Source organism: Haliotis cracherodii, unplaced genomic scaffold (assembly GCF_022045235.1).
Source record: "Haliotis cracherodii isolate W230 unplaced genomic scaffold, xgHalCrac1.p SCAF_19, whole genome shotgun sequence".
Lineage (NCBI taxonomy): Eukaryota > Metazoa > Mollusca > Gastropoda > Lepetellida > Haliotidae > Haliotis > Haliotis cracherodii.
Window position 1 is genome coordinate 14,560,883 of NW_027266274.1, and position 14,903 is coordinate 14,575,785.

A 14,903-nucleotide genomic window follows, 5' to 3' on the forward strand; every position below is an offset into this window, starting at 1 on the left:
TGCCTTTGAACATGTTGAATTTGTTTCGGTAGCTCTACCGAATATTTCTCTGTGACCTTTTTTGAAAAAGAAGAAGAAAATAATCAACTGCTGTGCAGTCAATGCAAGCTAAAACATGCAGTCATTCCAGTCAATAATACACTCAATAAGATACCGTTTTCTGGGAAATTACTTCAATCAAATACAGTTGTATGAATAATGGGTCCGAATAAAGAATGATTTTGTTTTTCAGTACATTGTAACTTTAGTATCAATTTTTATAACAAACTTTATTGACATATTTTCCATAAGTTCTGAATTAGTAATGTTCAAAAAGAGGGAGAAATTGTGGATTATTTTCACCATTTAAAAAAAATATAAAATATAATTTTAGAATCTGTAAACAAAGTACAGAAATTGGTCTTCTTTGCAAATTAGGCCTGGAACCAATGGACAATACACACATTTTGAGACTAAAATTGATGCTAAAACTACTAAGTACCGAAAACAAATTCATTTTTACAAAAAATTAAGCAATATATTGATATATAAATTTACACTTCCGAGATATGAGAGGTCTAATTGGTTGTTCCGAATTGTTTCAAAGGGAGGTTACTCTATTATTTTCATTTTAGCAACAAGTGGCGTCCGTGGATACGTGCCTGCGGTAGGCCAATGTCATTGACAAATTGGATGGAAAACCCGTATTTACAATAAAAAATTGTCAAGAGGGCTAAGCCATCTTCTGTTATCAATTACTAATATGGGATAGACGGAAAAGCCGTCTTGTTGCCGCATACACCACAACACGCAAAAACCATCTTATTTATCGAAGCAAACTTTCGGACAAAACAATCTACATTCGTGCGGTTTCGTTCGCGACCTTTCCCTTTTTATTCTACAGTTTAAACTTTTTTATGCAATGTCACATAACTCTTTTTCATGGAGTGAGTGAGTGAGTTTGGTTTTACGCCGCTTTTAGCAATATTCCAGCAATATCACGGCGGGGGACACCAGAAATGGGCTTCACACATTGTACTCATATCGGGATTCGAACCCGGGTCTTCGGCGTGACGAGCGAACGCTTTAACCACCAGGCTACCCGACCGCCCCTTTTTTCATGGAACACATACACATGCGGTTAATATAATGCACACACATCTTAAAACTTGAATTGTTTCTTACCGGCGATGTTCGGGTTTCCCTCGGAGGTCTCCATTTTGATTCAGTCTCGGATGACGTATCTTCCCGCGAGACTTCGCGATGACTAATTATAGTAGTGGGGTTTCCTCGAAACTAAAAAACTGTTGTTTGTCACAGAGAAACGTAAGCGAACCACGCAATAAACTGTAATAACTGTTGTAGACGGTTTTTCCGTCTAAAACAAAGAGACGGTTTTCCGTCTTGAACCTGACTGGTTATAGACACCGTAACACAAGGCAACAGCCAAGTATATAGTTATGGACACCGTAACATTAGGTAACAGAGGAGTATATAGCAATGGACACCGTAACACCAGGCAATAGACAAGCATATATTAATAGACTCAGTAACACTAGGCAACAGACAAGTATATAGTTATGGACACCGTAACAGATCAGTATATAGTTATGAACACCGTAACACCCGGTAATAGACACGCATATATTAATAGACACCGTAACATTAGGTAACACACAAGTATATAGTTATGGACATCATAACACTAGGCAACACACGAGTATAGCTATAGACACCGTAACACTAGGCATCAGACAAGTGTATAGTTATAGACACTGTAACACTAAGCATCAGACAAGAATACAGCTAGGGACACCGTAATAGCGGGTAACTGATTAGTATATAGTTACGAACTCCGTATCACCAGGCACCAGACATGTATATAGTTATGGACACTGTAACAGACAAGTATACAGTAATAACTTGAAGTATTTCTCTCTAGTTATGATTTCTTTATTCTTTCCTGTTTTCCTTAACAAGTGTTATTTTCAGATTGACTGAAATACAAATTAAATAGACAATAATTACTATTTTGATCAAATAATACATTAATGCAACTAATTAAAATGACATTATAAATGAATTAACCTGATAAAATTGACTACCTTTAGTGACATGAATACTATGCAAAGTGTAAACAAACAAACAAACATTTTATAACTAATTAATTGCTCTAGAACATTTATACACATGTAGATAATAATAACACAACTCAACATTGTTTTTAGACTATTATCTATAAAACCTTTTCTAATTTCTTTCGGGGCGGTCGTGTAGCCTAGTGGTTAAAGCGTTCGCTCGTCACGCCGAAGACCCGGGTTCGATTCCCGACATGGGTACAATGTGTGAAGCCCATTTCTGGTGTCCCCCGCCGTGATATTGCTGGAATATTGGTAAAAGCGGCGTAAAACCATACTCACTCACTCACTCACTCTATTTTTTTTCAGTCTCTCATGCCTGATGCATGCTTTTTAGGGCCACATGGAAAATAATACATGATAATACAGTTATGGACACTGTAACACCAGGTTACACACAAGTACACAGTTATGGACACTGTAACACAAGGTTACACAGAAGTACACAGTTATGGACACTGTAACACAAGGTTACACACAAGTATATAACTATTGACACCGTAATGCGAGGTAACAGACAAGTATACTGTTACGGACACCGTGAGACTAGGTAACAGACAGGTATACTGTTACGGACACCGTGAGACTAGGTAACAGACAGGTATACAGTTACGGACACCGTGAGACTAGGTAATAGACAGGTATACTGTTACGGACACCTAGAGACTAGGTAACAGACAGGTATACAGTTACGGACACCGTGAGACTAGGTAATAGACAGGTATACATTTATAGACACCGTGAGACTAGGTAACAGACAGGTATACAGTTACGGACACCGTGAGACTAGGTAATAGACAGGTATACATTTATAGACACCGTGAGACTAGGTAACAGACAGGTATACAGTTACGGACACCGTGAGACTAGGTAATAGACAGGTATACATTTATAGACACCGTGAGACTAGGTAACAGACAGGTATACTGTTACGGACACCGTGAGACTAGGTAATAGACAGGTATACAGTTACGGACACCGTGAGACTAGGTAATAGACAGTTATACAGTTACAGACACCGTGAGACTAGGTAATAGACAGGTATACAGTTACAGACACCGTGAGACTAGGTAATAGACAGGTATACAGTTACAGACACCGTGAGACTAGGTGATAGACAGGTATACAGTTACAGACACCGTGAGACTAGGTAATAGACAGGTATACAGTTACGGACACTGTGAGACTAGGTAATAGACAGGTATACAGTTACGGACACCGTGAGACTAGGTAATAGACAGGTATACAGTTACAGACACCGTGAGACTAGGTAATAGACAGGTATACAGTTACGGACACCGTGAGACTAGGTGATAGACAAGTATACAGTTACAGACACCGTGAGACTAGGTGATAGACAGGTATACAGTTACGGACACCGTGAGACTAGGTAATAGACAGGTATACAGTTACGGACACCGTGAGACTAGGTAATAGACAAGTATACAGTTATAGACACCGTAACCACAGACAACATACAAGCATATAGTTATAGACACCGTAACCACAGACAAGATACAAGCATATAGTTATAGACACCGTAACCACAGACAACATACAAGCATATGGTTATAGACACCGTAACCACCGACAACATACAAGCATATAGTTATAGACACCGTAACCACAGACAACATACAAGCATATAGTTATGGACACCGTAACCACAGACAACATACAAGCATATAGTTATAGACGCCGTAACCACAGACAACATACAAGCATATAGTTATAGACACCGTAACCACAGACAACATACAAGCATATAGTTATGGACACCGTAACCACAGACAACATACAAGCATATAGTTATAGACACCGTAACCACAGACAACATACAAGCATATAGTTATAGACACCGTAACCACAGACAACATACAAGCATATAGTTATAGACACCGTAACCACCGACAACATACAAGCATATAGTTATAGACACCGTAACCACAGACAACATACAAGCATATAGTTATGGACACCGTAACCACAGACAACATACAAGCATATAGTTATAGACCCCGTAACCACAGACAACATACAAGCATATAGTTATAGACACCGTAACCACAGACAACATACAAGCATATAGTTATGGACACCGTAACCACAGACAACATACAAGCATATAGTTATAGACACCGTAACCACAGACAACATACAAGCATATAGTTATGGACACCGTAACCACAGACAACATACAAGCATATAGTTATAGACACCGTAACCACTGACAACATACAAGCATATAGTTATAGACACCGTAACCACAGACAACATACAAGCATATAGTTATGGACACCGTAACCACAGACAACATACAAGCACATAGTTATGGACACCGTAACCACAGACAACATACAGGCATATAGTTATGGACACCGTAACACAAAGTAATAGACAAACATGTACGTATGGACACCATATCACTAGGTAACAGACAAGCTTATAGTTATAGACACCATAACACTAGGTAACAGCCAAGTATATACCGTAGCACTAGAAAACAGAAAAATATATAATTATAGACATTGTAACCCGAGGTAACAGACACGTATATCGTTATGAACACCGTAGCTCTAGGTAGCAAGAGTATATAGCTACAGACACCGTAACACGGGGTAACGGACAAGTATACAGTTATGGACACAGTGACGCTTGTTAGGAGACCAGTATATAAATGTGCACACCTTCACACTTGGGTAAATACAAGTATATGTACACCTTTAACGTAAGGTAACATAGGTTTGTTTAGAATGATTCAGATCTTAACATAAGGGAACAGAGGCGTGCATCGAATGGGTTGACAACCTTCACAGTAGGTAACATAGGCAAGTATGTTATCCTTCAAACCTTAACATCAGTGGTCATAAATCGATGTAGAATGATTCACACCATTACATCATTACACCATTAGAATAGGTCTTCAGCAAACCATGCTTGCCGTAAAAGGTGACTATGCTTGTTGTAAAAGGTGACTAACGGGGTCGGGTTGTCAGGCCCGCTGACTTGGTTGATGCATGTCATCGTATCCAAATTGCGTGGATCGATGCTCATGATGTCAATCACTGGATTGTCTGGTCCAAACTCGATTATTTACAGACCGCCGTCATATAGTTGGAATAGCGCTGACTGCGGCGTTAAACAACAAACGAACAGAGAAGGTTGGTGTAGGTGCTCGCCCTACCTTTTATAAAAAAGTCTGTTTGTTGTCTTTGTGTACTAGGGTATATAGTGCATATGCACTTGCCACACACATGACGAGTAGACAAATGCTATACAAATGCCTCTGTCAATACTCTTGACATTACGAGGGGTCAGGTGCTTGTTCGCATAAAGGGAGATGATTCTATTCTTATCTGACACAGCATTTGCCGAGGCCTCGCAATATCATTAACCCAGTTGCTAACCTAGGTTGTTTGCGACAGCACGCAGCGGGTCAAGTAGACTTTGTCAGTGCACAAGGTCATAGCTTTACAATGATACTGACAATATCCAAGAATGTCAGTTTTAATACCTGACAGTTTCATTTGGAGCAAGGCTGTTTAGGTAAGGTAAGGCACAGTTAAGGTAAATCCGATATAATCGGAACAAGCATCGCCAATTTTATGTTTGCAAGTGGATATTACAGGAGACTTAACTCAGTCTTGACCCTGAATGACTTGTGGGAACTAGTGCAGTCGTGGCCGGCTCCCTGATCGGACTGGGGACAGGTTATTTATAATTTCAGCCTGAAATTGGTAAGTTATTTTAACCGTTTCAAGGTTCTGCAACTGCCACTTTGTCGGTTTATGTTGTATCTCTTGTACCCCGGGTAACAGGTCTCAGGTACCTTGGGTAACAGGGTACTGTTACCAGACAGTTTTACGTCTTATCATCTGTATTGTAGAGAAGGAGAAGACCCATGCTTGCCGTAAAACGTGACTATGCTTGTCGTAAAGGCGACTAACGGGATCGGGTGGTCAGACTCACTGACGTGGTTGATGCATGTCATCGATCCCAATTGCGTGGATCGATGCTCATATCAATCACTGGATTGTCTGGTCCAGACTCGATTATTTACAGATCGCCGTCATATAGCTGGAATATTGCTGAGTACGGCGTTAAACAACAAACTAAACCAAACCAAATAAAGAGAAGGAGAACCAATGTTTCTGTTTCTGAGATGGGTTTGGCGCAGCATTCAGCAACACTTCAGTTGTATGCTGGTCAGCTCAGTGTCGGCGCAAGGCCGAAGTGATGCAATTCATGAATGCTTGTCACTTGGTGAACCTAACCGCACAAGCATGACGCTTCTACTATTCTAACCCACGACAAGCGGATCCTGGCAAGAGTAAGGGACGCAATGCTCTTCAGCATATTGCAGACCCTGAGAAAGAGTACGGTGACTAGTGGGTGAGTTTGATTAAGGTGCTTTGCTTTTTAAAACATGTTTTTTGTTTCTTGTTTCATATGATTTTATTTTCTCCTGAACAAGATGGCAGCTTTGTGATCCACCTGCACTCGTGTTGTTTGTAAGATTGCAGAGTTGCGTCCATTAGGCGCTAGAAGCCTATGATCGTGGCTTCGAATACAGGTTCACCCTGTTGATGTTTCTTGGTTTGTCAGCACCACGACAAGGAATGTTTCTTGCAGTTTCATCTGAGTTAAATGGAATAGATGACGAAAATCTTCTTTCATTAGAATTTGATACCATATATTGATACCATACATTCTAAAATGATATAATTACACTCAACCAAATGAATGAATGCTCGATTATTGAGACGGTCAATTTATTATGAATGACAATCGCTTATCACTAATATACCTGTCGTAAGAGGCGACTAACGGGATCGGGAGGTCAGGCTCGCTGACTTGGTTAATGCATGTCATCGATCCCAAAGGCGTAGATCGATGCTCCTGATGTCAAACAGCGTCCAGACTCGATTATTTACAGACGGCCGTCATATAGTTGGAATATTGCTGAGTGCGGCGTTAAACAACAAACGAGTGAGTGAGTGAGTGAGTGAGTGAGTGAGTTGGGTTTAACGCCGCTTTTAACAGTATTCCAGTCATATCGCGGCGTGTCAGCTTAATGTGGGAGGAAAGCCTGAAGTGATGCAGGTCTCAGACGTTTACCACTTCGGTGAAACCCACGAGCACGGGTATGGTGCTGACAAACCTAGAAACATAATCGGGGTGAACCGGGATTCGAACCCACAATCATAGGTTTCTGGTGTGCCAAGGGGCGCAACTCTGCACAGCGAATTGCGGCGCCTTAGACGACTGGGCCACCCGTACCCCCCTCTTTCATTAGAATGGTAAACACAATATCAATAAGGGTACGTATGTTTTTGTTATTTTTGCAGATCTGACATTTCTCCTGCTGTCACAACTGACGCTTGAACATTCCACAGTCATGCCAGTTATTCACGTGTCCCCTGAGAATAACCCTCAAGCAAAATACCCACTATTGGAAGTAAACGGATGTCGCTTCCCATGCGTTTTTAACGAAGAGATCATCCGAAACATACCGGACGTGGACATAAGAGATGATGACGTCTTGCTGTGCGGATATATGCGATCTGGTAGTGCAACACTTTTACTATCAAATATATAGGTAGTCCAGTCGTTAAAGCGTTCAGTCGTCAGACCAAAGACCAGGTCCTACATGGGTATTTGGTGTGAAACCAACCTCTCCACCATATGGCTGGAATGTTCCAGGTGGCGTAAAATTCAAATCACTCCCACTGTAATAGGAAATGTTTGTAGGCAATGCGATTTGTCTTTCTCTACAACGAGACAGGAGCCCCGTATGTTAAAGACCCTTGCTCAGTGTATGGTAATTATTGGACATGGACCGCCTCCGTGGTTGTGTGGTAGAGCGTCCGCCCGGAGAGCGGAAGACGTTAAAAGATGTTACCTGTTGTTACCCGGTCTTGCGCTCGGCATTAAGGGGATAAAACAAGGTCTGGTCGGCTTAGAGTCCGTATAATGTGTCTGAGTGGGGTATTCATGTTTAACTGCGGCATGCTATCTCACTGGGCCAACACTATTTATCGAACTCGATGTAGTACAAGCAGCCACACACGCACGTACGCACGCACGCACGCACACACGCACGCACGCACTCACACACACAGACACACACACACATAGCACCTGTGTCAATATATGCGTGCTACAGACCAAACTTTGAAAATAGCCCATAGGTCATGATGGTAACGGCTCTTTGGATGCTAATTGACATGCCTGTGGATAAGTTTGTGACGAGTGCCGACGGAAGGGGATGATACGCTCACCTTTTCGCCCTTGGTATCATCAGTATTTGACAGTGCTCCATAAACACATGGCTATAATTTAGTCTGAATCGCACCATGGACTCAGGATTATGAAACTGTCGCTTTAGTTATGGAGTCACCACTAACACTTCCTCCCATCTTGTACCTGTTGATAAATCTATCGACCTTCTAAACTCTATGATGTTGAAGTTCCGTACCAATGTTCTATTCCATGCAGAAAGACATTTAACATGTTTAACGTTAAATATTTAAACTATTGCAGTTTAAAATCAAAGTTACAGTTAATGGTGGGCATTTGGAATACATTTCCAAATTTGACGCATCAGTGACAAGAATAATGTGTTTTTTTTATGTTGAACACTTGACTTTCCTTTGCATGTGTTGGTGACTGCTACAACCCGTGGGTCAGGATATGCCCACCCTTTCTCGAAAACCTGACATAGCTTTTTGATAGGTGAGGTGAGGTGAAATAGGGTTTAACGTCGCGTCCAAGATTATTGCACTTATATAGCGACGTGCATGCATGTGTAGGTGTGTGGTTGATTGTACTAGTCCGGACTGATGCCGATTTATAGTGCTAGCACACTGAGATACCATGCCGCAGTTTAACATGAATACCCCACCTAGACACAGTATACTGACTCCGAGCTGACCAGTCCTTGTTTTAGCCCCTTAATGCCGAGCGCCAGACAGGGTAACAACAAGTACAATCTTTTAACGTCTTTTGGTATGACGCGGCCGGGGATCGAAGCCCGGACCTTCCGCTCTCCGGGCGGACGCTCTACCACTAGACCACGGAGGCGGTCCGCTTTGTGATAGTTATGCTTAAACACATGATTACGATATAGTCGGAATTGTACAATCGACTATGTTTTTGATGAATACATAAAGGGGTTTGTTGTTTTAATTTACCATCTGATATTTTACGACAGGTACACATTGGTGCTTTGAAGTGATCAACATGCTACTGAGGAAGTGTGACGACACGATACCACACCCGAAGGAACACTTTCACTTGGAGCAAGTATTCAATGAGGAACTGGCACAGTATCCTTCACCCAGAGTTCTCAATGGGCACATGCATTTTGATCGTCTTCCCAAAGCAGCGATTGAAAAGAAGGTGAAAGTTGTCTACGTTCTAAGGGACCCACGTGACATCGCCTGCTCGTGGTATCAGTTGATGGGAAAGTACCTCCGGATCAGAGACAGGGTGGAGATATGCCCTTTCGCAGACTGGCTGAAGTTATTCGTAAATGGCGAATGTATGTACACACGTCCCTGTATGTGTAGATGGCTGTGTTGCTGTGTTGCTGTATTGCTGTATGTGTGTTCTTGTGTGTGTTGCTGCATGTTTTCATGTGCTAATGTATGTGTCATGATGTTCTTATATGTGTGTTAAGATGTTCCTATATGTGTGTAATGATGTACCAATACGGGTGTTATGATGTTCCATATATATGTTAAGATGTTTCTATATTTGTGTCACGATGTTCCTACATGTGTGTCACGATGTTCCTACATGTTTGTTTTGATGTTCCTATATGTGTGTATCACGATGTCCTTAAATGTGTGTTATGATGTTCCTATATGTGTGTTTTGATGTTCCAATATGTGTGTCATGGTGTTCCTTTTTATGTGCGTTATGATGTTCCTATATGTGTGTTTTGATGTTCCAATATGTGTGTCATGGTGTTCCTTTATGTGCGTTATGATGTTCCTATATGTATGTGTACGATTAGGTTCACATTTGTCAGGGCGCAGAATGTGAGAGAATGTGCAGTGTCAGATCGTGGGTTCGACTCCCAGATTCGCCTCGATCGTTTCTAGGTTAGTCAACAAAATACCCCGTGCTAGTAGGTTTCACCAAGTGGTACATGTCATACATGTGTGTTATGGTGTTGTTATACGTGACTGTCATGATGCTACTATTTGTGTCATGTTTCCAGGTGTGTCATTATGCTTGTAATACATATAGGAACATCATTTTACACATATAGGAACATCATAACGAACTTATAGGAACATAATAAACAGATATGAACATATATGTGTTATGATGTCCCAATATGTGTTTTATAATGTTCCTATATGTGTGCCATGATGTTCTTATATGTGTGCCATGATGTTCCTATATGTGGGTCATGATGTTCCTATCTATCATGATGTTCCTATTATTATATTGCGGAACACAAATAGGAACGTTATAAAACACATATAGGAACATCATAACGAACATATAGGAACATAATAAACAGATATGAACATATATGTGTTATGATGTTCCAATATGTGTTTTATAATGTTCCTATATGTGTGCCATGATGTTCCTATATGTGGGTCATGATGTTCCTATTTATCATGATGTTTCTGTGTGCGTCTCATGATGTTCCTTTATGTATGTTATGGTGTTCCTATGTATGTATAATGATGTTCCAATAAGCATGTTATGTTACGATGTTCCTTTATGTGTTATGATGTTCCTATTATTATATTGCGCTGCAATTTATTGTCAAACAATTATTGTAAGTGTATTACATTGTTTCATTGTTGAGTATATTTTCATAGTTATGCGCAATTCGTTTGCCAGTGGCCTGGGGCAGCTGGTTCGACCACGTGACAAACTGGGAGCAGGCTATGGCCAATGATCACACTTCATCGATTCTAGTTGTCCGCTTTGAAGATCTCGTGACAGTAAGTGAGTGAGTGAGTGAATGTTGTTTATTGCCGCTGTCAGCAATATTTTAGCTATACCGCCGAAGGCATTAATAATAGAGTTTGTTACTTGCTTGAAAACAGGAACACCAATCTACAATATATGGTGTAATGACGAACAGAAAGCCAGATGAAACACCCGGACAATCCGATCATCACGCAGATAGTACTGGTCACTGCTACTGGGTACTGGTCACTGGTGCTGTGAGTCCACATATATTTGTTATGGCTGTCAGGGGGCCAAATCGTCTACGGCGCTGCAATCGCTGTGCAGAGTTGCGTCCCTTTGCACGTCATGTTCCAAGCTCCTGCCCAGCGCGTGACACCTTCGTTACCCTCTTGGTAACATCGCTGCCAACAGTTTGGGCGCGGCCATTACAAGAATCTTGATATTTGGCCTCTAACCCCAAATGTGGTAACATTCATACTTTTGTTTATGTCTTTGGGAATGCCATCATAGTGAATTTTGAAAAGGTTTACGACTGACCATGTTTTCCAGGTGAATTTACGTTGTTGTTTGTATCATCAGATCGGTTCGAGATTGCAGACTAACGGAAAATCAACAAACTATATCAATAACATGATAGTTTTAATATAATAGAAATTCAAATTGACAAACAAAGAAAGTAATTTAGCAGGGGTAAGTGTATTCGGCGTCACGACAGTCGTCACTTGTTTGTGAACATAACGGTCATTCGATTGGAGTTTTGACTGGTGGCAGCCATAGTATAGAGACCTCCGCGAACGGACTATCGCGGTGAGGAGCTTGGTCATGTTCCAAGCTCCTGCCCTGCGCGTGACCTTCGTGACCCTCTTGGTAGCATCGCTGCCAAAAGTGTGGACGCGGCCATTACAAGAATCTTTAAATTTGCCCTCTAACCCCAAATGTACTAACGCTTATACTTTTCTTTATGTCACCATGTTTTCCGGATGAATTTATTTTTTGTTTGTATAATCAGATTGGTTCGAGACTAACGGAAAATCACTTAATTTCCCAGTTACATTCTTACTATACTAGTTGAGGTGAGGTGAAAACGGGTTTAACGTCGCGTCCAAGATTATTGCACTTATATAGCGACGTGCATGTACGTGTGTGTGTGTGTGTGGCTGCTTGTACTAGTCCCGACTGATGCCGATTTATAGTGCCAGCTCACTGAGATATCATGCCGCAGTTTAACATGAATGCCCCACTCAGACACAGTATACTGACTCCGAGCCGACCAGTCCTTGTTTTAGCACCTTAATGCCGAGCGCCAGACAGTGTAACAACAAGTACCATCTTTTAACGTCTTTTGGTATGACGCGGTCGGGGATCGAGCCCCGGACCTTCCGCTCTCCGGGCGGACGCTCTACCACTAGACCACGGAGGCGGTTCTTACTATACCAATTACATTGGAATGCAATAGAAATTCAAATTGACAAAGATAATAATTAAGCTGGGGTAAGAGTATTAGGGGTCACGGCGGTATTCACTCATTTGTAAACATAAATGTCAGTCGAGTTCAACTCTAATCATGGTTCTGGTCACCTATCACAGAGGGGTGTTTTGATTTATGGCAGCGATAGTTTTGAGAGCTGCGCTGTGAGGAGCTTGGTAAGTTCTTTCCGCCTAATGGAATCTGTTTCGGATGATCGAGACCGAGTATCCTCTGGCGTTGACATTATATAATTAACATTTTATGGTTACAGCAACCAGTTCGACAAATTGAACGAATCGACAAATTTCTCAACACGAAAACGGATGACACGTTTCGGACACGAATCGCAGAGAAGTGTAACCTTGACAACATGAAGCAAGACAAACTAGCCGTCACGGAGAAGCTGAATGGGAGGAGTGTGCATTATAACCAAGGTTGTATACACTAGAACCTAAAAAAACCTCGCCCCCCTTGCGATTACTACCTGTTGTTTTTTTAACGCCACACACAAAGAACGTATACACCAATGTGGGATGGTGGCTGAGAGAAATGGTCGTTTCCATTAGCTGATGATCATCCACAAATACGACTTCAATCCTTAAATGAAGTGAAAGCCCATAAAGAAGATTAGGCTGGCGTTGCAAGGTTTTGTCCTTCACCGCGAGTCACCATTATGACGTCATGCCGTTCATGACGTCACACAGACAATATGACGTCACAGTCGACTGCAGGAAATCACCAAATTTCAAGTTCTCTTTTGTCAACAGAACCTAAATATCTATAACAGTTGATTCCCGTCGTGTTTTCTGAAAACAATATTTTGCCACATATACTTAAGATAATTCAGTCACCCAAACATTATAGCCCGTAATTGAACATAATATTATCAAAAAATGCCTACTGACATTTAGAAAGAAATACGTTTCCATTGATATCATCTTACGCAGCGATGCGGTCTTAAAATCGGCTGTTTCAATCAGAGGTGGTTTTTGTGATTTACTACCTCTGATTGACCAATCAGAATCGAGTATTTCCCGAATTCATAGTATAAACTGAACAAACCCCTAAACTATGATTAGACATTATGTTTATTTCCAAAATCAATGTTTGTCCATTGGGTTGTAATTATTTGATTTTCCTTTCAGGGAAGATCGGATCATGGCAGAACTGGTTTTCAGGAGAGCTCAGCAAATATTTTAACCGCGTCTACGACGAAAAGATGAAAGACTCTAAGTTCTACGATCTGTACAGAAAGTCTGAGATTGTCAACACATCATAGATGGTCCTTCGTACGATCAACATCGGTATTTGTGAAACCGTCACTAACAGATTTCGGAATCTGATGTATATGATGTTTAATATGTCTTAAGCTTAAAGGAATCTGTTTCGGCAGATATCGAGACAGATTAGTCATGCTGGCGTTGTCATTTGATATAATGATTATTGAAATGCTTTTGTCCCTTATATACTATATATACTACTCAGAAGAAGTTATAGAACAGACGATTCTTTCATATTACTGTAGTTAGCTTGTTATGCCGTGATATATTGACCATAGTAGTATGAACAAAGCGGGTGTTCTTTATCGTTGGTTAAATTGCATGTGTCTGCAAACTTGGTATTTACCTTCGGTGGGGTGGGGTATTATATTGAAAAGGGCTTTGTAAACATGGTTATGTTATTGTCAGCTGCGGAAGGGTTACCTCTGCAGGCTTTTTGTTTTATATGTTTCTTAATCCTGCCACATCCAATGTCAGTTGTATTAACATAACAAAGGGCCAAGGTAAACTTTGATGCCAAACTTAGTTGTATCATCCATTATCTTGAATACGTCGCCCAGACACTACAGGGTATCCTACAATTGAACTGGGAATTTTTTTGAGAAGGTCAAATGCCAAGGTCACGACACAGATAGATCTCACTCATTAATTTGTTTTTCTCAAGACCTATTAATACATGTGCCATTTAACTTCGTAAATGCATTCTCTGTGTTGGGGAACGTTTCGGTCAAAGGTCAAGGTCAGCGTTCAAGTGTTGGAGTACACGATTGTCAGTTTCCGAGGCCCGATTACCTCTACTTTATATTTGTATGAATATTTACAAATCCTACCACAATAAATATTGATAGCATGCATATGACGACTCATCATCGTTGAGGTTATTACGATAGAATGAATAAAAACTGATGAATAATGAATTAATATTTGAGTCACTTTTACGTCTTGTTTCAAGTTACATGCACATTGTTGTTATTCATTACGAACAAATTGAAAAATCTTAATATCGACGGAAGAACGTGTAGATGAGCAAGGGAGTCAATGTTGAACTGTAGTTCATACTGGAGGTTCTCACAACTACGAAAACCCTTAAGGGCG

At 40.9% G+C, this 14,903-nt stretch overlaps 1 protein-coding gene across 1 annotated transcript; it reads left to right on the top strand.

Annotated features, from left to right (window-relative positions):
* The first annotated feature begins 5,775 nt into the window (after positions 1-5,775).
* On the top strand, positions 5,776-14,690 carry LOC139467136 (sulfotransferase 6B1-like). The gene is made up of 6 exons (XM_071248852.1): positions 5,776-5,854; positions 7,466-7,684; positions 9,331-9,660; positions 10,986-11,089; positions 12,800-12,962; positions 13,674-14,690. Exons 2-6 carry the CDS (start codon positions 7,516-7,518, stop codon positions 13,805-13,807), a joined length of 900 nt encoding a protein of 299 aa, XP_071104953.1. The 5' UTR covers positions 5,776-5,854; positions 7,466-7,515; the 3' UTR covers positions 13,808-14,690.
* The last annotated feature ends 213 nt before the right edge of the window (positions 14,691-14,903 follow it).

What these genes read in the sequence shown, in the direction of transcription:
- LOC139467136 (XM_071248852.1), top strand. Translation starts at nt 7,516, where the DNA reads ATGCCAGTTATTCACGTGTCCCCTGAGAATAACCCTCAAGCAAAATAC. An exon ending in GTTATTCGTAAATGGCGAAT is followed by an intron (nt 9,661 to 10,985) that starts GTATGTACACAC and finishes TTCGTTTGCCAG; the next exon opens with TGGCCTGGGGCAGCTGGTTC. An exon ending in GCTTTGAAGATCTCGTGACA is followed by an intron (nt 11,090 to 12,799) that starts GTAAGTGAGTGA and finishes TTATGGTTACAG; the next exon opens with CAACCAGTTCGACAAATTGA.